We start from the raw sequence: 25495 nt of genomic DNA, 5'->3' as shown, positions 1-25495 counted from the left end.
CGAAACTGCTTCATTCTTGATTGTGTTGATTGACTACTGTTCATTTACTTTGCTTGTAAATTTGTTTCTACCAAGGACCATTTGGTCAAGTTTGGTGGAGCAGTCTTAGGGCTACAGTCAGTGCTTTATGCAATGTTGAGCTAGGTATGTTTTTAGCAGAAATGTTAGCAGCTAGTTACCTCTTTTTGGTAAGGTCTGGTTTTATGTAGGTGGTGCAGCCCACCTGCCATAGATCACCATATTTATCAAGATGGCTATTTGGTTTGTCTACTATACAAAAAAAAAAAAAAAAAAGGTGACAAGAAACACAAGTGGACAGGCTATCGGTCAGTGGCATGAGCAAAGCTGTGCAAAGCTGTAGAGTATTCCAAGTTTCTGTGTGCTTTTCATCTGCTTGCAGAGGCAGCGCATCTTCAGGGGCATGCTGCCACCAAGATGTGGTGGCATACCTTATAGCTGTAGCTATCCATTTTAGAATACTTAACCAGTGGCATTCTTTTGGAGCGAGCTTATACAACATATGATCAGAGGTGGTTCTGTAAGCACCTAGATGTCTTGAGGAGAAATGTATTTGCACATCTGGTGAAAAAAGCTATGTGAAGCATTAGGTAAAACTTTTGCATATTGCAAGAAAACAGCAGGCTACTACGCAAAAAATGGGTGCCATGTTGCACAGTTTATTATCGCAAGGATGCAGACATGGGCACCTTCAGGCGCACATGGTTCTGCAAGTTCTGTACAAGGTGCAGCCTTGAAGATTTTAACAAAAGCAGGGATCTAAACCCGACAGGTCATTGGCCTATAGATGTCATGGAAGTTGGGACACTCTGCTCACTGGCACAATTTTAGAGCGCAGCTGTTGGGCGCCCATTTCAACTGCACATGTTGAATTATGGGACCTTGTAGACCTATACATAAATTCAATTCCCTGCTAAATATAGCGGAGCAGCTGAATTGGTGCGTAGGTCTGACGTCCCATAATGCAACACTGTGCATTCAGTGCCCCGCCAAGTTTAGCGGGAAAACTGATGTCACGTGACCTCAACACCAATTCAGTTTCCCCGCTAAATTTAGCGGGGAATTGAATTGGTGTATATCGCCGTCGGCTTAACCACGCTCATTGCATTATGGGACGTCCAAGACCTATATGCCAATTCATTTCCCCGCTAAATTTAGTGGGGAAACTGAATTGGTCTTCGTCATGTGATGTCAGTTTTCCTGCCAAATTTAGCGAGGAAGCTGAATTTGTGTATAGGCCATGACATGAAGTAGTGCGACATCATTCTCCCCGCTAAATTTAGCGGGGAAACTGAATTGGTGTTGAGGTCACATGACGTCAATTTTCCCGCTAAATTTTGCGGGGAAACTTAATTTATGTATAGGTCTCATGTGGCAGTCATGCGACGTCATTTTCCCGCTGAATTTAGCAGGGAAATTGAATTTGTGTTGAGGTCATGTGGTGCAATTTTTCCAGCTAAATTTAGCAGGGAAACTGACGTCATGCGACGTCACAGGCTACGGCTTCACGAAATCTAAAGCAACCAATAAATGTTTCACGTTAAGACAAACGCTGCATTGCATCGTGAGGAACCCTCTTCGTCCTCTCTGGCCTAACCTCGAGCAAAAAATATATATTTATATAGTATATATTTCTCAAATTCTCTACCATGGTATATCACAAAATCAAAGTAGCTCAAGAGCTGCACTCCAATTTCGCATTGCAGAGAAGTGTAAACATCCATTTTTTTTGTTACCTGCTATTCTGCACATGCAGGGAAAAAGCTTTTGTAGGACAACACACTAAAGGAGGGATGTCGTGTGGAAGCACCCTACCGACGTGTAGTGCAGGGCTATTCCCAGAGAGCCCTGGGGTTCAGACAAAGCTACCCGTACTTATCGCTTTATCATAATGGAGTGTGTATTTGCATTGAAGTTTTATTGCCAATCCAATGTAAATGCAGGGTTATCACATGGCTCAATATATTAGTAAGTTTAGAATGCAGGAATGGACCTTAACACTGGTGCATTCAATATACTTTCACATTGTACATTTACGTCCAAAAGATGCCTCGCTATACTGTACTATTTATAAATACACTATTCAAAAACTACTAAATGCCGGAACACTATTACACAACCCTTTCCTAATTGGACAAAGTTTCGCAAGCAATAGTATTCGAAACACAAAAAATGAAGCAGCAAAAACGCTAATACTATTTGTACTGCAATCGCGTGCAAAATCCAGGCTGTTAACATGTCCTTCAGCAGTCGCCTTGTGTGGCATGCCTTTATTCGCCGACTGCCGAAATGACATTTGGTAAAATGTGCAAAATATCCTGTGACACGAAATGCTAATCAATGTCCAAACAAGCAACTGAGGTTAACAGGCAGTGATATTATAACACAAACCAGCAAATTGTATGTTTTCATTCAACACGGCCCCCCAAGGACTAAACCATCCCAAGAGGCCACTGTTCATTTTGGTCAGACACTGCTCGTTGACAAGGAAGGGAGTATTGCATGGCAAGTCAGGAGCTATTCTTGTTGTCAGCAGAGTCGGAGGGCACCGGGTGTAAAGGTACTCCTTCTGGAACCCTTTGCCTTCTGCGACACGTTGAGGTCAGTCCGCATTTGATGCGCTTTGGGGATAAAAAGCAAGGAAAATCGAGACACAAAACGAACACTGTCGCACACCCTTTTCAAGTGCATGCGTTGACAGTCCACAGGATGTACTATACTAGTATTCACCTCAAATACCGTAGTAAAGATGTAGGTGCATCTCAGATTAGCTTTGTCATTTTATCAAGACGTACATGTTTTAAATGCCAAAAGCATTTTTTTTTTCCTTTTGACAACCAAATCTTGTAAGAACTACTTTGTGCAGTGCATGAATATTCAGCCAAAACTTCCTTTTCCTTGATGTGACGAGTCTAGTTAGGTAGCATGTGATGGTGCCTCACTTTTATAGGATTTACAACTTTGTGTTTTCATCACGCTCACCAGAAATTGGAAAGAAATAGATGCTCAGTATTTATAAAAATGTACATGGTCCCACGAATGCACTCTGAGACTTGACGACTTGCATATAGTATTACCTCTGCTCCTACTAAAGAGAAATCTAAAAACAAGATCTGCTTCTATTCCAAAACACAATTTGACAAAAAAAAATTTTTGGGGGGTTTTACGTGCCGAATGAATGACGGGCATCTGGCACGCCCCAGCGGAGGACTGAGGATTAATTTGGACCACCTGAGGATCTTTTGACGTGCAACCGAAAACTCGGTTACCACGACGCCTTCTCCGCAATAAGCCTCCATCAGATTGCAGGCACCTCGGCCACGATTCAAACCCACCACCTGGGGATCCGTAGGCTGGCGCTTTGCCTCGGCGCCACGGAGGCGGCTAAATACAATTTGACTATTTAAACATTTTCTCAATGAAGGCTAACTACATGCAGTTTAAACATTTTCCTCCGTGAAGCCTCACATTACACAAATATAGGAAGTACAGAGTGTCCCCCCCCCCCCCCTCCAAAGAATTTAGTGTTTTTCTCACCGCAAAAATAAACTACTCATTGCCACATGCCCATCCTCCATCCAAAGGTAGTGCAAGAGGTCAGAACCACCTGCCAAAGTTTCAGCACGAACCAATATATTATTTAAAAGTTATAAGTGATTTTCTGTAAATTTCAATGGGAAAATGGGGTCAGTTTTCGGTTTCTGGCATCATAGAGCTTTGTGTATTAGAGAGCTACGGCGGCCACCATTTTCCTATTGGCATTTTCAGAAAAGCACTGATAACTTTTTAATGAAATATCGGTTTATGCTGAAACTTAGGCACCTGGTTCGGACCTCTAGTGCTACTTTCGGACTGAAAACGAGCGCTCGGCAATGCACAGTTTATTTTTGCGACGAAAAAACCTTGTAAATTTTTTGGGGGGGCCCCCTGTACATATATATTAACAGAGTCTATTTTTGCGGGCTCGATACTTCACGAATTTCGTCTAATACAGATTGAAGTCGGCAAACATTTCTTTTTTTTAAGGTATCATTATGATTCTCCACAAGGAGAGATGGCGGGGCTTCTTTTGCAACACCAATTTTTAGCGACATTGCCGTCCACATAACTCGCAAAAATTAAGTCATTTACTGCCTGCGTGATTTTGTGAAGGCTGCCTATAAAACAAAGTTTTTGGCGCGGCCACGCCTGAAACGTGCAATGCACACCTCAGAAAAGGATCCCTTGGAGCTGACCACATAGTAAACAGCATACGCCGGAATCATGGATATGGAAACAAGTGACAGCAGCCAACCAATCATCTCTCCCCACCAGGGGTAGAAGTAGGTCTTCGCGTACACGGGAGGCTTGTACTGAACAATCGACGATGTGAATATCGTCTGGAAGGAAAAGTGCATGTTTATGTGAGCCTTTGGCCATGGCATCCCTGGCTCAATGCTCAATGCATTGATACTTACGATACAAAAGAAGGGTATGAAGACAGCCCAGCCTAGTTTGAAAAACAGGTTTGGGGCATACCCAATCATCTCTTTGATGTTGCTGGCGAACCTGCGAGAACCTGTGGGCAAGTAGCACGGATGATTCGAAGAGCAAAAAAGATTGAACCAAAGCTTATGTCAAATGGAAGGAGTGTTTATAAACTACAGGCTTTAAAATTCAGCAACACTGGAGGTTATTAAGACTTGAAGGCTTCACCACCTGGTGGTAGTTAAGGAATTGCACAGGGTAAGCAAATTGGCAAAGGAAATAAATCATACTTCTGGTTCTTAATTTCTAGGCTAGGTGGCACAATGCTACCGCTCGTTATAGAGGGTACAGCCGTTACCATTCATCCGTTCATCCTTGGCCATACTCACCATAGAACCAAGAAATTGCAACAGTTTGAAAGAAAACGATGGTCAACAGTGTGATTCCCGAGACGGCATAGCTGTCGACGAGCTGAAACAAGTAGATGCCACCCTGCAAAATGAAACATGGTGGTGAAGTTGCAAGCTGCTCACGAATGACGACCGCAAGGGCAACAGCCGTACCTGCATCACCATGGGGAGGCCGAGCAGAAACTGGATGGTGCAGAACACCAGCGTCACATATTTGCGGTACTTCACAAGGAACGGCCAGACATCCATAAATCCAGCAACAAGTGCCTCCGCTGTGCAGAACTGAATATAGGAACAAAAAGCCACCTGCTCATGCCAAGTGGGCTAGACATGTGCCCCAATGCCGGTTTCAGAGAAAAACTAACCAATGCAGTTCACCATTGCTTTTCAATGTTTGTTTTTTTCTTTTTTAAAGGGATAATACTGAACCAAAACTTGGAGCTCCCTAAACAAGTCTGGAGCAATAGGTGAGACTCTGCAAAACCCCCAAAAAATCACTCGTACAGCGATAGTATATATCTCTAACGGATGGTCATATTTTTAGAAAACAAGTGCGTGATTGAACACGGCCGACGAGACGTGACATCACGATTCTCATTCCCTCTCCTTTTCGCTTCGTCCCATTGAGTTGGTGAACTGAAGCGAGGAGGAGAGAAGTGAGGCCGCTTCCCCTCATTCTCAACTTTTCCAGGAGGGTCGTGACGTCAGAGTCCTCGCTTGACTGCGCCCTTTTCCAAAAATACGGCCATCTGCACGAGATATTGATGTGCGAGCGAAGTTTTGGAGTTCATAGCGTCTCGTTCAACGCTTCTGCGGCCTTATTTTGCGAAATCTAAATTACGGTTCAGCATCCCTTTAAGCCAGTCTTGGGCAGTAACTAGTTACTAGTAACGCATTACCGGTAACTAGTCCCTTTTCTCAGCAGCTTGTAACTAACTCGTTACTACTTAGTGAGAATAACTTATAAATGTAACAGGGTTACTATTTTTCGAAAGTAGCTGTAAAGAGTAACACCATTGCAGCTACTTCTCAGAGTTAGGTACAAAAATATTGCAAACCCGACCACCAAATCGTCTTGCAACTTGCGAGAGAGTCGAAAGTCCTGGTACGGGAAGGGCACAGCAAAAATTGCTGCAGAAACCGTCTGGAGCACGAGGGAAAAAAATAAAAATAAATTAAATTTTGGATGACCCGCAGATGTAACAAAGTGCGGCATCCCTAAAGCGTTTTTCTTTTCTTCGTCCGGCGAAGGGAGCCAGTGCTTTTTGCAGAGGAGTTTTTGGTGATTGTCGCCCCAAAAGCCTGCAGGCTTACGGCACAACCGATTTTCCGAACCTAGTCTTCTTGCTGCCAAGTATATGTTTCCTTCCCCTCTAATTTTAATCGTCCAAATTCCAGATACACTCTTGCGGGATCTCGCAAGAGTATATGTTTCCTTCCCTTTTTTTTTTGCAACCCTTTTACCAGCCTTGCCTCCTGTCCCCCACCTGTTGTCCCTTCTCAGGTCCCGCCACTAGAAAAAGAGTATTCGCTCAAAACGTCTGTCATTCTGCTCGTTCGTGTGTTTTCCTGAAATTGAAAAACTGCCCTTAGCCAGGACCAGGGGCACTTGGCATCAGTTGATTTATAGATATTCACATCGTCGGTTTTCGGGGTGGTCTCTTCTAGTTCGGGTGGTGAGATTGAGAAGCGCAAACGTGTTCGATCTGATTAGGAAGCAACGGAGAAAAGATTGCAACAGCCGTTTGAAATTCTACACGCTGCGGTCATTCGTACCTCGATCAGTGCTTATTTTGCACCGCTGCCGTGTTCCGCGTATTTGACAGAGGAATGTTGCCGCAACGTTGCTCTCCAAGTTTCCAAGCGGAGATTCGTGTTTTATGATTGTGTGCACACAGCATAAAACGATTTGACCGACGAGTGCATTAGAGTGGTATAAGAAAACATCTACAAAGGCGATTGCAAGGTATTACTTATATTGTTATTGACTTCACATTTGCACAATATTTATTGCTTCCGTCCCATTTCGCCTCACCAAAGAAATCTGAAGTTAGAATCGACTGATTGTAAACTCGCACCATGATTAGACATACACGAGATCTAGACACGTGCTGTTGTATTTGTGTATACCTTATGGTGGTCGCGCTTATTTTAAAGTTCTTCCCGCATCATCAGCACGTATCTGCATCTCCAATGTCAAAATTTTGAAAAACTGAATTAGCCTCTAATTTTGCGAAAGAAGAAACTCTATATTCTTTATCATATAGTAGTGGATTTACTTGGATAATGCCTTAAATTATGGTGTTGTCCAAGGAGCCATTTACGGTGAAAATTGAAATGGGAAGAACCAAACATATTAATATTAATTATTAAGAAAATCTTAGTTTTTCAAAATAATCAGATTGACTACCGCAAACAATCCGTCTTATAAAAAAAAAATATCTATGCTAATTTAAAAGCATATTAAGGACGGTTCCCTTTTAATGTTTTTTATCTTTTTGTAAAGTAACGACGAAGTAACGGCGTTACTTTAGCGAAGTAACTGTAACAAGTTACTCTTTCAATTTTGTAACTGTAACTGGGTTCCTTTTTTGCCTGAGTGACTGTAACTTTAACACTTACATTTTAGTAGTAACGTGCCCATGACAGCTTTAGGCCCACACTGCTCTCCTAAAGATTTTAAAAGAAAGATGTGGGAGAAAGATTCACACCTGGCTGTCAATACCAACAGTGAGCAGCATCAGGAAAAACAGAACAGACCAGACAGGGGCTGCAGGCATTTTGGCCACAACCTCGGGGTATGCCAGGAAAGCTAACCCAGGTCCTGAAAACAGTGGACAATTCGGTCACCCAATCGCTTTTCTTCACTTAGAAAGGCGGCTCCAATGTCCAAAGCCAAGCTACTCGGAGGTTTACCTTAATATGCAAAAAGCCAATGAATGCTGGTTACAGCAACTAGAACAGATGTGACCAGAGACTCACCAGACTTAACAACATCACCAACGTCTTTTCCAGAAATATAAGCCATGTGCCCCAGAACCGAAAAAATCACAGTTCCAGCCAAAATACTTGTCATTGGGTTGACGAAACACAGGATCATGGAGTCTCTACGACAAAAAGACAAAATAGTGTCAATCTAATGATGCATACAAAACTCTTTCTCAAAAAGGATAAACAACCTTCATTGGCAACAATGAGATATATTTAGAAAGAAGAAGCTCCTTTTTTTTGCGGAAGACAGGGAAGAGAAGGAGAGGAAGAGGCCGAGCCTGGATCATCACAACCGCCATTATTCAGTGTATTCCTGCCTAATGCAAATTATAAATCATTGTAAATATTCACTGTAACATTTTGGTGGAGGTGCGCAAGCTTTCCCCTAGCTCTACACCTCACCCAAACGACCTGAAACTTCACAACCGCCGCCTTCCTTTTCCAATGGCAATGTCTCTACCAACCGGTAAAGCTCAAGGCACTCAGCTGGCACCTATACCGCCGTTTATTTTGCAACCCTGCAACCCCGGCCATTTCACCGGATCTGGAGACGAAAATGTCGAAGAGTAGATTAAATTAATCTTTACAAGAGAATAAGCATCTACAACCGGGGGATTCACCCATAATGCTAGCAAATGTCATATTTTACTTCAAAGACACAGCACGAACAAGGTTTCTCACACACGAAGAAACCATCACATCATGAGATGCGTGCAAGAACCAACACAACATCTCTTCGGTCACCCAACCGGCCGAAAGCTCCCCGCCAAGCAAAAGCTTGCTTCTGGCACCGAGACAGCCACAGAATCCCACATCACTTATATCCTGGACATTCTTGCACTTTGCCAAAAAGCCGACCCCGCCACGACTGACGTCAATAAGGTTCCTCACATCTTAAAAGGTATTGCTGACGATGCCTTCCAACTGATCGTCTTTACAGACTGCATCACTGTTGAAGCAGTTGTCAATGAGTGCAGGCACTTCGAGGAGGCTAAAAAGTGCCGAATCACGGCCAGCTTCAAGAGCCTCACAAATATGACGGCAACATTGACATGCGAGGGTGTGCATGCGTCCGAAGGTCAAATAACGGGGACAGTCCACCGCAAATCGGAAGCTATGCTGCCAAGCTCTACCGCTAACCAGCCTGCCGATCACCCTGGCACAGCGGTTCCAATCTCTGCTGTACAAGCGATCATACAACAGCGGAGCAACGAGACAACCGGCGCTGGCCATCTCGTCCCGCATACTTTTCGCCCTCCGGCAATGCACCGGTTCAGCTACAAGACCTTGTGGCATAGAGGACATCCGACGACCGACCAGTCTGTTTTCATTGTCACGATACCGGCCATATCGCTCACTACTGTCGCATCTTGGAAAACGACGGAGCCCACACGTTCACACCATCTAGTCGCCGTTGCTCCTTTGGAGATGGTTTCAACCCATTGCCTAACTGCACCTCTCACGAAGAACAAGAACTCAATCTGCCCATGCAGTACTGCCGTTCACCCTCTCCACACCGCCGCCAATCCCTGTAACCTATATCGTCTCTCCGAAAACTTAAGCCGTGCAGCTACGGGAAGTGGGGCTGCACCATTGCACTAGCCCACAAATCCTCTTCGAGACAATATCACGACCACATAAAATCAGCTCCTTATCACAGTCGACGGTACTCGCATTATGGCTCTCGTGGACACCGGTGCTGCCATCCCCATTATGAGAGGACCTTAGATGCAAGCTCCGGAAGGTACACACTCCCCCGAACTCCAAGCTCCTCTGTAGCACGGACAGCTATGTTATATCTAGGGTTCGGAGTTTTCGCTTTAAACAGATAAAAACCGATAAAAGTATGCCAAATCCATTTTCGGAAATACGGTTTTAACAGATAAAAGTATGTCTAATCCATTTTCTAAAATTCGGTTTTAACGGAAAAAGTTAGTTTTTTAGGGCCGCGTCGAAGTGGGGGGGGGGGGAGGGAGGGAGAGGGAGAGAGAGAGAGAGTTTTCAAGGTTCGACATTGTGCGATGTCTTCGTGATCGCCCTCTCTCAAGGTTCAACATGCAACAAGAGAGATCTTGGATTGGCCTTCGCAAGACATCTGTGTCCTTTCTGTGATCGGGCTTAGTGTTGGTGTGTCAAGTTTTCGATCCTAATGCACTTCAGAGGGCATCGAGGAAAGCCATAAATACCTTTCTTAACACCCTCTCTCAAACTTCCCTGTGGTTGAAAACATAAATGCAATGGATTTTTTTTTTCTTTTGCCATTCCGTTGGTTCCTGTAACGGTCATCACCTCAGACGGTCACGTTGTCAGAATGGGAAGGAAAAAGAAGTGCGCTAAAGATTATGCCCGCGAATTCCGCGATTTTGAGGTGTGTCCTGACGAAAGTTGTAGCGAAGACCACGTATGTATATGTGTTGTTATTCTTTGAGTGATCACAAATATCACAGCTACAAGGATCATCTGACCCGGTGTCCGATGGTGTTTCTTTCCTATTCACCAATAAAACCGGTAAACTTTCATATACACCAAAAAAAAAAAAAAAATCAATTTTAAAATAAACATTGAAAAAAGTATGCCGAATTTTGAAAAAATAAAAACCGAAAACGAGGAAATCTAGTTATGTCACCCGCTGGAATGTGCAGCGCTCGAATCACCGTAAACCGTGAAACAGCACACATTCTCTTTACTGTGATCTCGAGTTGTCCCAACACTTTGACCCTCGGCTGGGATTTCTTAGCTTCTCATGTGCCCTTATTGACTGCACCACAGGAACAATAGCCCTTGACGTTGCTATTTCATGCGACCCTTCTGAACCTAATGTCTCGAAATACCTCCGCTTGTAACCATGGCCATCCAGGTTCAATCGAAATACGCTATAATCCGAATGGCAATTACATTCTTACTCCTAACAAGAATATATATTTCTCGATGGAACTTGCCCTCCCACATTGTATCGTCCCTATCTCCAATGGTGGAACCTCTGTCTGGATAGTAAACATTAGTCATAGCCCGCAGATATTGCCCCAAGGGAGCTTCCCTGGCAACTACTTCACTTTATAACAAGAAACAGCTCCTGCACAATCTTCTTTGTGAGTACCATGACATCTTTGATATCGAAAGTCGCCGTCTTGGTCGCGCAACATCTACCACACACTGCATCGATACCGGACTCGAGCCACCTGCGCATTACCGACCTTACCGCTTATCCGCCACCGAACAGCGGGTTATAAAACAAAAGGTTGACAGCACGCTTTCAAAAGGCATTGTGCAACTGTCATCTAGTTCCTGGTCGTTGCCTGTAGTATTAGTGCGGAAGAAGGATGGGTCATGGAAGTTTTGCGTGGAGTACTGACGCTTAAACAAAATTACAAAAAAGGATGCCTATCCACTCCCACGTATTGATGACACCCTGGACTCTTTGCATGGCGCTGAATATCTTTCTACCATCGACCTTTGCTCGGGGTAATGGCAAATTAATGTCGACGAATGAGATGGTGAAAAAACTGCTTCCATAACTCCGGATGGCCTCTACGAATTCAAAGTTATGCCGTTCGGTCTCTGCAATGCCCCCGCTACCTTTGAGAAAATAATGAACCATCTTTGGAAGGTTTAAGATGGTCAACCTGTTTGTTATCTAAACAATGTAATTAATTTTTGGAGCACTTTTTCATCCCATTTTACCCGCATGGCACAAGGATTCGGCCCCTTTTCCGTAACACGGGTCTGCAATTAAATTCGTTAAAATGCCGCCTCGGTAGTTGCCACATGAAAATATTGGGTCATCTGGTACACAGAAATGGTGTCCAACCAGACTCCGATAAGGTTAGAGCCTGTCCGAAAATTCCCCAAACCACTCTCATCTAAAGACGTACAAAGCTTTCTAGGATTGTGTTCATATTTCCGGCGTTTTATGTCATTTTGAATACATTGCACGTCCACTTGCAGACCTACCTAAAAGAGGTGTTGCTTACATTTGGCAACCGGACCAAGCTGACGTGTTCAAACTCCTAAAAACTGCTCCAACGTTTAACCCCATCTTAGGCCATTAGGATGACTCTGCCCCCACCGAGCTACAGACCAATGAGCCAGTGGCCGCAGAATAGGCGCTATTCTGGCTCAAAATTAAGAAGGACACAACTGAGTGATTGCTTACACTAGCCGCACACTTTCTTCAGCTGAGAAAAATTACACAATTACTGAGCCAGAGTGCCTGGCTGTCATCTGGGCAGTCACAAAATTTCGCCCCTTCTGTCAAAACTGTCAAAACTGATTGTCATGCCTTGTGCTGGTTGTCGTCTATAAAAGATCCTGTTGGTCGGCTTGGACGATGGGCCCTTGGACTCCAAGAGTACAATTTTACCGTCATTTGCAAATTCGGAACCTGCAAATGACCATTCCCGCAGAGTTGTACGATGCTCTGTCATCCGGCCACTTAGTAAGTGTGCTTAGAACATACGTTAGAGTTAAGCAACGATTTTACTGGACGGCCATGTACAGAATTGTTAAGCGCTATGTCTTTTCGTGCGATTCCTGTCAGCGTCGAAAGACGCCATCCTCACGCCTCGGTGGACTTCTCCAACTTTCATCAGAATACCCGTTCTAACACATAGGCGTTGATCTTCTTGGCCCATTTCCCACTTCCTCAGATGGCCACCGCTGGATCGCAGTTGCTGTCGATTACACCACACGCTACGCGACCACGAAGCCTCTCCTGACCGGAAGAGCTGTTGAGGTTGCCCAATTCCTTCTGGAAGACATCATTCACAAGCATAAAGCGCCTTGAGAACTTCTCTCCAATCGAGGGCGGCCCTTTGTATCTCGAGTTGTGAGCGAAATTTTGCACCTCTCTTCCACTGTTCACAAGAGAACAACTGCTTACCACCCGCAAATGAACGGGCTGGTATAACACCTTAAAGGGTAACTGCAAAGAAAAAAAAGTGTATTTTGAAACAGCCTAATTGGGACAAGCATGTCACAAAACAATTTTTCCGGCAAAAACAAAATTTTTTACAGCAATATTTATTGCGCGAGACTGATTTTAGTTTGCGGCTATTTCGTCCGTTTTAAATTGTGCGCCACAAAGTTGGTATTATACGTCACGTAGTGGTTGCTATACGTCACCGGATGACGTATAACAGCCACTCCGCACGCGTCGTAAGAGCGCGAGTTTCAAATGTGGAGAAATTGTGACTCCGACTAAATTACGTCCTGTGGCGTAAATATTGCTAGAAAAAATTTGTTTTTTCGTGGAAAATTTGTTTTGTGACATGATTGTCCCAATTAGGCTGTTTAAAACAACACTTTTTTTTCTTTGCAGATATCCTTTAACAGGACACTAGCCGACATGCTTGCCTTGTACACCTCCTGTGACCATCGAAATTGGGACTGTGCACTACATTTTGTAACTTTCTATAACAATTCATCTCGCCATGACACCCACCCTTCTCCCTTCCATCTCCTTTTTGGCCGTGAGCCAACCCTCATGTTGGACACTCTTTTTCCACTACAGTCTGAAGCTACGCTTACGGAGCACGCATCAGATGCAATATGCCATACTAAAGAGGCCCCCCCAACTGCCACAGCTTCGTACACTGGACTCCCAAGAACGGCAATGTTCCCGCTACAACAGCACGCAGAACACGTCATAGTCTCCAGGTGATTAAGTTTTAATCTGGACACCATGACGTCGTGGATTTGCTGAGAAATTGCTCCCCCGCTATTGTGGTCCTTATCATGTTCTCACTCAAACCAGTGACATCAATTATGTCGTGAAATATGTCGAGCATTCCCAGGATAGGCGGCACAGGCAAGTACAGACTGTCCACAGTCTCAAACTAAACCCTTACATTCTCCCATCAGACGGCGAGTCGCCGTTTCCTCCTGGGGCTGGGGGGGTGGGTGGAGGGGTGCGTAATGTGAGAAGGAAAAGGCTCGTTTCTTCGCGGAAGGCAGGGAAGAGAAGGGGAACCGGCCGAGCCTGGACTACCACTATCGCCATTATTCAATGTCTTCTCACCTAGCGTAAATTAAATCACTGTAAATATTCACTAACAATATGTTGCAGAATGCTATGCCACACAAAAAATGTATGTAGACAATGACACAATTTCAATTTGCTCTTGTACAAAAACGTCAAATCTCAAAAGCACAGAAAAAAAAAATGGTGCTTCCTACGCAAGGTTTAATCCTGCGAGTTCAAATTTATTGAGAGGGTCTGCTCTCCCCAGTTTTAGGAAAGGTCCTATCAAACATGTCAAGTCAATTACGCTATCCAAACAATAACAAGTGCCTCACCTGAAGAAATTGTGGTTAAACTTGTTATAGCTGCCTAGGGCAATCACAGAACCAAAGCCGATGCCAAAGGTGTAGAATACCTGCGTGGCAGCCGCAATCCAGACCTGGCGTGGAGAACAGATTACAGATGATTAGAAAAGGCAAACGCGAGCGAGGCTTGGGAAGTACAGCCGGGTGATGCAGTGGCAATCAGTTCGTCGAACAACATTTCACTGGCACGGTGGCGTTTCATGAACAGTTTGTTTCATCAAAAGGCTCCTGTGTTTGTCTCATCATCAAACCTTGATGCAAGCTTGAGCCCAAGGTTATAGTAACCCATTTTTCCCGACCAGAGTGGTGGAAAGCAAGGGGGGGGGGGGGGGGAGGTGGGGACCGCTCATAGCGCAGTTTGTTTGAAACCCTAGGATTATGGTCTGTGAATTTGTTTTTGGATCATCAGAGCCACTTGGGTGGCTCCGTTGTAGTTCCGGTATGCTTCCAGCAAACAAAACAAAGCCGGTAATCCAATCGAATCCACTTAGTAGAAGACTATGTTGCCGACAAAACATTACGAAAGCATGCATGTCCACGAAACGTCAGTGTTGACACACGAAATGTGTCGACGAAAATTTGTCCACGACACGTGTTTCCCCAAAACAAAACGGACCCCATGAGACAAAATTTACCTGTGGGTGCAAAAGCTTTTCCCACTTTGGATATACGTAGAACAGGAGGCCAGTGCCTGACCCTGGCAGAGTCACACCCCTGATGAGCAGTATCGTCAGCACGACATATGGAAACAGGGCTGTGAACCAGATGATCTGAAAGTACGCCTTAGGTGAACACTGTCATGCATTGCAATCTTTTTGCGGTATGTGCGAGCATGACGTGCAATGACTAAAAAAAATGTAAAAGTTTACGGCGTGCCGAGCGTATGCAAGTGCTTTTTTTTTTTTTTTTTCTGTCTGCATTGCACAAATTAAGTGGCAAGAAACATTTGAGGAACTCGAGAGGTGGACAGGCACTGACCTTGCCACTCTTGTGAATCCCTTTCCAAGTCACAAAGTAAACAATGACCCAGGCCAAGAACAGGTAAAGGGCAAGTTCCCCTCGGACGGTCCCCATTTCGTGGAGTCCTGCCGAGGCCTGCAAGACCCTCCTCCTGACGAGAAAGGGATGATAGGAAATTCAGGAGAAGTAGCACCCATTTCTATGTGCCCTCAGTCATAACCTTTGGGCATGACTGCTGTGTGCTATGATCATTGTCAGTCGCGCCAATTAATTTTAATTGATGGAGAATTAAAAAAATAACACGGAAAAGAAAAGGCCAAAGTACCGAAAGTATGCAAGTGAGCTGGTTTGGTAGCCACACCCCATCAAATTGAGAAAAAAGAAAAAAAGGTGAGGATAACACAAAAACTGTGTTGGGCCCATTTTCTTTTTCTTTTCCCCAGTCTTGAGTATTTAAAAGCCATACTTCATTATTTCAAACTAAAAAAAAAAAAAAAATTAAAAATCTTTGCAAGAATTGCAATGGGTTTGATCGCCCACAAACGGTTTGGTGTTTCTCCTGATAAACTGAACATAGGGCTCTTGCACGAGACCATGATGCAATGCTGCTACCGGTTCATAAACCTCACTGGAACCCCCGGAATCCATTTGAAGGCATTCGTCGCTGTTACGCTATGTTTTGTGTGCTTTGGGGCCACGTTCGCACTGTAAATTGCTCGTTCACTCGAGGTCTAAAATAGTCTGTTGCGCCGTAAATAACTGCTCCAACCGCAAAAGTCGGCAGCAATGGAGCTATGGCCAACAGTATTGATTTTCTAGAATTACGGAAATAGTTAGGAACCAGGACAAGGTGACGCTTGACCAATCGGTTCGCCGGCGTTATGAATGGCTCCGACGGATACGCCGGCACAACCTCGACCAGGTGGGTAAAGACGAGAGCAGAATGCGGCAAATCCCGGGTGCATCTCCGATCCCGAGAGAAAGTAAGCGACAAAAGAGCGGAGAAAAAAAGCAGACGAAGGGTTAAGCATGTGCGTTGCTGCAACAGGTTCAGGTTGCCTGAGTGCTTGTCGGCTTTATTTAATTTTGTCAATGCGTGATTTTGGTGTTTTTCTACAAAGTAAGAGAGAAAATAACAAGATACAGACCTTACAGGTGATGTTTTGCTAAAAGCTTTGTTAAATAATATTCAGATCTACTATTTCTAGCCTAATTAAAGATGTGACTAAAATTTCCAAATTTGATAATGCTCAGAGTCAAGCGCCATCTATCGTGTGGTAAACGAAGCAAGAGAGAGACCCAACTGCGCCTGCACAGTCATTCCTCGACCATCGTCTGCTGAACGGGTTTGCTCCTGGTTGCGCTTTTTTCGCAGAGCAGACTTTCGTTTTTTGGCTTCTCGAGTAGTGTTTACATTGTCTGCGATCTATAACTCGGTCGCTATGCCGAAGGGCTACAGTGTACCAAAGTGCCCAAATTACAGTTTCTGCAGTTCGGTGGTTAAAAAGAAACAGTTGCAGTTTCACCGTTTGCCACTCGATGAACCACGTCAAAGCACTTGGCGTAGGCTCATCGGTTTGAAGGACCCCGGGTCTAAGGTCATTCGTGTATGCACGGAACATTTTGACACCGAGCGTGATTACAGCGACATTCAGTGTTCTTCGCGAATGCGGGCAGGTTCCAAAAGCCCTCCGCCGACTCCGATAATGAACTGGAGTCTTCATAGGAAGACTCACCGCACTTTCCAACAGGCATACCAGCGTATGGGACTAGTCCCATGCTGTCGCTGTAGCGCAACTTATCTAAGTGAATTTCGCTCAGCTGCGATGTGTCCAAGCCTACCGCGGCGATAAGAGGCGCCAATTCAGAAAATATGTCGGTGGCATCAGCGCCATCAGCGCAGTAAAACCTACCGGCACACCGCCAACCTGCCGCCGCTAAAGCTCCCATTCTCTTACTCCCGAGAAAACTTCCGGTTCCGATGCCGGCGGATGTCACGACCGTCAAAATTACGCTGCAGCTTGTTTTGCGACGAGTTGGAGAGGAAGAAAAAGTCAATATTTCATTTAGTTTTTTGTGTAGAAGTTAATTAACCGAAACAAAAACAGATGCCTGTTCAGCATTCAGTGAACATTGAAGGTTTAATGTAAAAGTTATTTGGCAAAAGGTAAAAGGTCATTTCATGGTTCCGTTAAATCTAGGCTCTCTATACCGACGACAGTCAAGCTTGAGCGCGAACTCGGCGCTGTGTGCGCTTCTTCGTTTGCTTCGTGATTCGTGTCGGCGTCCGGTCGGTGAGGTCGCTGCAAAAGCCTACTTTGCTCAAGCACCCATTTGGCGAATCATTGCCACTCAACAATGAAGAGTCCTGGCACCACCGGCACCTTGACTCGGAAGACTAAGGTAATCTCTTTGAATCAAAAGTATGCCATCCTCGACGGAGCGCGCATAATCGTAAAGAATGCCGTCCACTGCCGGCATCCTCCGCGGGGCCGTCGCAGCTGTTGACACGGTCCGTACATAGCAGGATCTTTTTTCGATTGGAGCTTCTCACAGTTGGTGAGAAGCGGCTCTGATCTAGCAGGACAGGTGCAGGGAAGCCTCGACCACTTTCTGCAGGCTCAATAAACATGTGCCCGTGACAACCCGTGTTATCTTTTTTTTTTTCATGTTATTTGTATGAGTTCATATATAATGAAGAAGCGGATATAGCGAAGCGATTTCTGATTCCTGTTGACTTCGTTACAACCGATTACTTTCAGTAGTAGACAAATTTGCTGCAACAGGCTGGATCAATATTCATATGTGCAGCTACTAATTGCAGAGGTGAGGTTCCAAAGCACCTACTCCCAGAATTCCTGAACAGGATTCACAAAGGACACATTTCCAGGCAGAGTTCCATTTGGCTCCAGGCAGCTGTCGGTGTTCCAGTAGTTTCCACACTTGTCCCAAGGAAGCTCCGACGTGAAGGATGACACGAGGTAGAACATGATCCATGCCACAATGATGATGTAGTACACATTGGAGAAGCACACCATCACCATTGATGCCATGCCAACGCCTGACAAGAGAAAACACACCGGCGTTGTCTAGAAGTCATGCCACGTCAACTATGTGCTGATAGCTAATAGTAATAGAGGTTGAAGCTGAAGGTGAGCATATTGGTTGCAAATCGGCAATAAGCTGACAATATAAACACAGGTGCAGGTAAAACACATCTTCCATCTACCAACAAATTGTGTCTCTATTTAGTACACCCTTTACCTTGCACTTAGTTTTTATTCTCAGTTGTCATGTTCTGGAGTGTGCTCATCAGCACTGAAGGCTGAGTGCACATACAGTTTTTCCCACATCATAGCCTGGACTTGTGAGACATCTGTCCCTCCCAATTCATTGTGCACTGTAAGCTATAGCTATGGCTCCAGGTTGTTGAATAAAACTGAAAAAAATCCAAAGAACCCTTTCAGTCAAATTTCAATAAAATTGAGATGATAAAAAAAAAATCTGGGACTTCATATTACTTTTGGTAGTGTCGGGTCAGAGGCCCTGAAAAGAGTACACTCGCTCCAGTCTCATTTCTAACCATACAGGATTTATTGCCAGCGGTCGTTCAGGACAAGGGGTCAACGTTGCTGTATATTTCTAGGCTGTGATGGTGACCAATCTACCTATGTATGTGCTAGAGCTAGCCACAGTTCTGGTTGGGCCTCTTACTGTGAGGAGGACAAAGTGTTTTCACAACAGTGAATGCCATATCCTGAAGATTTCTTGTAAATATTACTCCAAATTTCTCAGAATTGGGAATTCAACAGAAGTAGACTTCAATAAAACATTGGATTTCTAATTTTTTTTACATTAACACAAATGCAACTCTAGCTGTAGCGCCCATGAATGCTATCTGCATAGATTGCAGCAGGTTCTTTAAGCTCATCAATGAACAAATATCAATTTCAAGCAGCAAAACTGTAAGGCTGCTTTAGAGTGCCGACAAAGTGGAGTTTTGAGGCGGGATGCATGTGTTAGCGAGGAGTGAAGTGGGAAAACAATAACGAGACCTTTGAAGATTGGCACCATGTTCCAAACCCCAACACCACCTTTGCTCACATACTGGCCCAAAGCCACTTCCAGAAAAAAGGATGGAATGGCAGTCAAGATGAGGCACGTAAAATATGGAATCAGGAAGGCTCCTAGAAGGAAAACAATACTAGCATCAGAACAATGCATAAAGTTGGGCAAGTTGGTTTGGCATCAGGAAAGGGGAACAGCTCGAAAATAAACGACTCGTCCCTCAATTATTTTCTTTTGAGCGTTTGGAATTTTCTTCCTTTCCTACTTCTTTTTTGGTGGAAGGGACAAGCTAGAATACGATTGCTTGTGTGCTTTTGGAAGCCTTCCCGGGGGAAAAAGTTTGATATAGCCAATATGTTGTTCGTTATAAAACATACTTCTTACATGCATTTTTGTTTAAATGTTCTGCGAGTTCGATATCGACAATAATTCGCTGTACGTGGGTTCGTTCTACATGGGTTTCACTGTATCTACAGGGTCGCCGAGATAAACCCGGAAAATTCACCATATTCAGGTAAACACACGGAGGCAAAGATAATATGGATATCAACCGTTTTCTGTGCTTTGCTCGGTTTGCCGCAACGTCTTTCTGGCTGAAAGATTATCTGAATGTCTTCCCAAGCGAAAATCAGTCCACTTCCAGCTGGATTATGGAACTGGAAACAAGGCGGTTCAGCTGGATTCCAGCTGGACCCAGCTGGAATCCAGCTGGAATCCAGGTGGACCGCCTCATTTCCAGTTCCATAATCCAGCTGGAAGTGGACTGATTTTCGCCTAGGTTGGCAATGCTGTAAACTTGTGTCTTCTTGTAGCCATACCACACAATGATTTGCTTAGGAGACTTTCCAGCACGAAGCGATTCAAGTATTGCTGCCCTCTGGTCATACTCCCTGCTCATTTTTGAGCAGGTCATGATTTGTTTATCACGCAATGGTCCGCTGTCGAGTCATGTGGCCGCAGGAGCACATTATGGCCGGTTAGCTTTGCTGTCTTGTTGAGAGACGAAATCTGGAAAAAGTCCGGATTTATCTCGACGAACCTGTATATTGCAACCCATAGTTATGCTTGGTCGCAATTCTTAGAAGCTGTTAATGCTGTATTAATAACTTAGCTACTATTTGGCAAGATCTGGGAGACTATATATTGGTATAAGGGCTAAAGGAAAGAAAATACAAGCAAGAGCTGAATGGAATATATTTTGTTATCTTTTGATCCATTTTGTATGGTAATGTATAATAATAATAATAATAAAAATAATAATAAAGCTTTTATTTCTCTTCTAATTTTACACTGAAAAAAGGTGGAAATGAGGACAAAAAGCTGCTACTGCAGCTTGTTGAGGCCCTAGCTCCCACACACACTTTGGCGGGAAAGCAGCTAAAAATAAACACACTAAAACAAAAAAAAACACAAGCAAACTACTCTCATCAATATATTGCATATGTAGAATATTAATTAAAGATACATTTGCCACTCACAAAAGCAATTTTACAACACATGTGTTGTAAAATGCATTACACTACAAAGCATCACATAGAAAATGAGACTGTAATAGTATGTTTTTTTAACATTTGGTTTGTCTTTCCAAATATACACACATCATTAGCTTCAATTTCATTATGTAAAGATGGCAACACATATTTTAATTATGTAAAACTGTAATTAGAACCGGGTATTGAATAAGGGAACTCATTGCATCTGGTATCTTGCTAAACAAATACCAAATATTGAAAAAAAAATGATGATAATGGCTACCATCAGTTTTTTTTTTGTTTCTTTTCAATATTATCTTGTATTTGTTTAGCAAAAGCTAAAATATATTGTATTTAGTATTTTTGACAACTGAAATTTTGCAGGGATTATTGCTTTTAAGAGTGCTTGACACTATTGCAGTGTTTATTCTTACATGATTTGTTTTTTGCTTTGTTGTTGAAGCATTTCTAAAAGTATGTTATTCTGTTTGCCTGTCGATACAGATTATAAAAAAATATTCTGTTATTTCATTTACTTAGTGGCACTCAGGCCTCGTCAGACCATTCGGTCTTCTGGCTTGGTGCCGCAGACATAATTTAGTGCCTAAACAAACAAAAAAAAAAACATCTTGTTTTAACAAGTGACATACTTATGATCTAACTTCATTAAGCCTGACAGCACAAAAGTAAAAAAAAATACTGTTATTTTTAATGCTATGTTATACACCACTAGCAACCGAAACTTGTACAGCTGTTCAATAGGAATGACACAATGCTGTAAAAAGTGTTCCTTAGAAGGATGCAAAAAAGAACATTTGCAATAATTCAGGGAGCCCTCTTTTGGGTAAGTAATAGTCTTGTTATGTTTCATTGTTTGGCTCCAAACTAAATAACAATACACAGTGAGTGTGTGAACCAAAGAATAAAATAAAAGTAATTTCGCTCTTGTTGGCAAGACAACAGTTTCTAGAAAGACAAAAAGATTTGCTAGCTTTTATGTACCATGTTCAGCGTGCTCATTCCATAACAATAATTCATGAAAAGCACACCCAGTGTTTTCACAGACTTTAATTGCCACCTCTAGTGTTGACGAACTTAACGCTGTTTGAAATTAGAAAGCTCGAGGTACACCTAAGCGTTTCTTACGAGTTAATAATGCAAAAGCATACAAGCCGCTCGTCCCCTCCCTTTGTCGTCTGCTCGTCCGCTCCCTTTGTCGTCTGCTGCGTACCAGCGCGCGCGCGCTTCGAATCTCTGAGACCATGGCGCAGCGGCCAATGGGAGCCCCATCGACGCGCGCCAGCCAATGGAACGGAAGGCGCACGGAAACTATCTGCCGTTTTCGTGCTTTCAACTGATGACGTCAGCTCGCTCCATGAGACAGTTAATGCTTTTGCATTAATAAGATATTCATCTACCTCGAGGTCGAAATAGTACACGCTTAGTTTTATCGGCAGTCATTTTTTATCCATTTACTTTGAAAAACCTCCTATTACTTTGCTTTCTATATCACCCTATCACCCGCTCAGCGGCCTTTAATAAGACACAAAATTTGCCTGCAGTATGCACTTTTCAATGTCATTTATAAAGATTATAAACAAGAGTGGCCCGAGCACCCTATCCTGAGGCTTTAATTTTTTGAATGGTTGAAATATAGTCATTACCATTAACAAACCACATACAGTAGGTAAGATTTAAATAGGTCTAGAGCGGTTCCATGAATACAATAGTGTTCTAGCTTTTTTAACAAAATTTTGTGATTAATTAAGTTCAACGCTTTCGAGAAATTAATATATGCACCCGTAAGTTCTTTGTTCTCAAAACATTCTATATTTTTCTTGCTTTTGTACTCGCAGCGCAGATTCAGTTGAACTATGTTTTTGGAAATTATGCTGACTATTTGAAATCACTGAGAATCTTTCTAAGTAGAAATAAAGTATTTGATGACTTATTCTCACAATACCTTTATAAAACAATTAATAATAGAGAAATATGTCTATAGCTTTTCAACATACCCTTGTCACCACCTTTAAACAAAGTGACAACTTTGGCACACTGCACCGCTGCAGGAAAAACACCGAAATGATGAGAAAGGTTAAATATATACGTTAACCCAGGTGTCACTATGTCAAGGGTATACTTAATCGCTTTAATATTAAAATCGTCCATGTCTTCGCTCTTGGAGTTTTTAAAAACTGCACACACTTCACCCTCATCAATCGGACTCATAAAAATTTTTTTCGAAATTATGTTCGATATAGCTGCAAGCATCAAGCCCAAGTAGAGGCGCACCTATATCACTAGACTGACCGACAAAATGATTATTAAAAGCATTCGCCAAAGCACTGGTCGTCTCCGCAGATTATTTTATCCGATATAATGATGGCGAGGACGCAAGACTTTGTTTACCCTTTGCCAAAGTATGTGCAAATTTCTATTATCATGCCACGCAACTGGGTACTAAACCAAAATTAGGTACCTCAGCACGAAATACCAAAGAAAAAAAAAGTGATGCTGGAACAAGGTTTCTAAACTCATTTAGCCTCGTATTATAGTACGTCCCCCAAAGTAGGGAGTCTTAAAATATACTACGATGTCTAGGGCTGACAACATTGCCATAAAAGCGTTCTTTTATGGCAAAGTCATCAGCCCTAGCCATCTAGATCATAAATGCCCACGGCAACAGTGTCTCCAGAAAAATAATAAAAAACAAAAGGAACATCATGTCACTTGCCTCCTCCATTTTCGTAGGAGAGATAAGGGAACCGCCAGACGTTGCCGAGGCCAATGGCATAGTTGATGCAGCTGAAGACGAAGTCCAGCTTTCCACTCCATTTGCCCCTTTCCTCTGATGCACCTTTTGTTGAGGAACAGGCACCTCGGGCAGCCACTGTGGGAGCAGACGCCTTGTTCTCACGGAGGCCATCTTGTGTTTTGGCGGCAGTGCCATTAGCAGCCATCTTCTCAGAATCCATCCTTAATGCTAGAACGTCATGCCGTCGTCACTCCAGCAATGCCGCTCTTTTGTCGTTGCGGTCTGAAATAGAACGGCCAACAAGTTGAACAAACTTGCTTCAGTATCTACTTAAGTAATCCAGTGGAGTGAAGAATATTTAAAACTGTATCGAAGCCACGCAGGCAGAACTTCATGAAAAGAATTCAGAACCTTTGAAACATGAAGTGCTCTTTTATAGCTCTGTGGAGTGATCTGCAATATGGATCAGAAACTATATAACAGTAGATGTGGGATATGAGGAAAGGAGGCCAAAACTGCAACTGTTTGGGCAAAACAAGTTATACAGAAACAAATAGCTGTCTCCAACTTAAAATATCAAAACAGCCCTCACGAATCTGCATCAGACTAACAACCGCAGCGGGTGGTCGGCTCCTTTTCCGTAAGTGTTGGAGCCGGGGAGTGGCCCATGCGAACTCGTTGATAGTCTCATTTATGCGTTTGAGTTGTTTTTTTCCCTTTCTCTTTTCCATGCATCTGAAAGTCTATTTATTGGTGTGCTCATATCAATAAATTTCAGCTGCGTTTGAGATTTTGTTGTGTTAGTCCGTTTTTTTTATCGTTCCCCATCTCAGGGTCTACAAGATGTCGATTAATTACCAGCTCGCCTGCACTCTATCACTGCTTGAAATAAATACTAGCTACCAAGGACGCGATTCGCTTGTCGTCCATTCATTTGTTCCACGTCACATTTAAAAGCAAACAATGAAAAAAAAAAAAAGGCGTTAATTAGGAAGTCCGTTTTCGCGGTCCGCTTTGCGCTCATGACGACGATTGGCCAAGCGCCAAACTCACTACATAAAAAAAAAAGAGAGAAAAACAACAACAACATAGGACCTGGTTCATGTTGCACTGCAATTTATGAACTTCAAAAGCAGCGCCACGAATTTGATTTTTTTCTCGGTGGGGAGCAATTTTTAAACATTATTCACAAAAATACTTTTTTTTTTTTTTTTTTTTTTTTTGCGAGGGATTTAGTTAACGGGTTCAGCCAATCCTAGCTGCTCCAGAGATTTCAGCTGCCGCGGCATGCGACAGAGGTCAAGCGACTGTTTCTGTCGGGCTTACCAGACAGGTCTTCGGAGCATGGCTGACCAAATGGCACGCAGCTACCTTTTTCCTTTCAGAAGGAAACTGTTCGCGGATACCAAGAGCGACTTATCGCTTCGATAAGGCGACAAATAGGAAGGCCAAAGCGACTATCTTACCTTCCGCCATCATAAGCAACGTTGAGAGACGCGATAAGCTGTCGGTGGAACACAACGCCAGATTCTGTGGCGAAATTCGCGGAAGTGCGCAGTGAATAAAGTGACATCATCTCAGAAGTGTCCAATATAGGTCAAAGAATCGATCGATCGATACGGTGCCACAGGCTTTCGAGTTAATATTTGGGTATAACGCTGTCATGAATCATGCAGGTCTCATCTGAGCGCCGATCGAACGGTTTGCTTTGGTTATAAACAAGAAAAAAAAAAAAAAAAAGAAGAAACAGGCACAGAAAAAGAAACGCACCGTGTACAGTGATGACCACTGACAGTTCATCTCGGAGAAAGATTGATTAAAATAAAATAACAAAAATTGAGATCTAAGGTATAGGCTCTAGGATGAACAGCAGCTAGAATTCATTGGCACATATGCATCGATTTCGTGAAAGAACTGGGTTAATGATCAAGCTGCATAATTAAAATGGTGACTAGAAGTACCGATAAATAATCTATTTGTCATCGACATCTTGGGCCCCTTTCTTCAGCTGTGCTTCGCAAGCGAGTGAT

The 25495-nt window shown here is 43.4% G+C and overlaps 1 protein-coding gene across 1 annotated transcript; it reads right to left on the bottom strand.

Moving 5' to 3' along the window:
- Window positions 1-1834: 1834 nt before the first annotated feature.
- LOC8037676 (sodium- and chloride-dependent GABA transporter 1) lies at window positions 1835-24842 on the bottom strand. Its single transcript, XM_029966069.4, has 14 exons — window positions 24792-24842; window positions 23445-23747; window positions 19226-19357; window positions 18018-18231; window positions 15189-15321; window positions 14846-14980; window positions 14181-14284; window positions 7878-8002; window positions 7607-7719; window positions 5049-5177; window positions 4875-4977; window positions 4476-4576; window positions 4227-4397; window positions 1835-2639 (listed from the first exon to the last, which is right to left on the bottom strand). Exons 2-14 carry the CDS (start codon window positions 23683-23685, stop codon window positions 2529-2531), a joined length of 1812 nt encoding a protein of 603 aa, XP_029821929.2. The 5' UTR covers window positions 23686-23747; window positions 24792-24842; the 3' UTR covers window positions 1835-2528.
- Between the last annotated feature and the right edge of the window lie 653 nt (window positions 24843-25495).

Source organism: Ixodes scapularis, unplaced genomic scaffold (genome assembly GCF_016920785.2).
Source record: "Ixodes scapularis isolate PalLabHiFi unplaced genomic scaffold, ASM1692078v2 PGA_scaffold2__306_contigs__length_199485367, whole genome shotgun sequence".
In the NCBI taxonomy this organism is placed as follows: domain Eukaryota; kingdom Metazoa; phylum Arthropoda; class Arachnida; order Ixodida; family Ixodidae; genus Ixodes; species Ixodes scapularis.
Note: the sequence above shows the minus strand (reverse complement) of the source record. Positions and strands in the feature narration are given on the sequence as shown.

Coding starts and splice junctions, on each gene's coding strand:
- LOC8037676 (XM_029966069.4), bottom strand. CDS start 23,685: ATGGATTCTGAGAAGATGGCTGCTAATGGCACTGCCGCCAAAACACAA. Junction 8,003..14,180: donor TTTAACCACAATTTCTTCAG/GTGAGGCACTTG, acceptor TTTTTGTCGTAG/AGACTCCATGATCCTGTGTT. Junction 7,720..7,877: donor TGGTGATGTTGTTAAGTCTG/GTGAGTCTCTGG, acceptor CACTGTTTTCAG/GACCTGGGTTAGCTTTCCTG.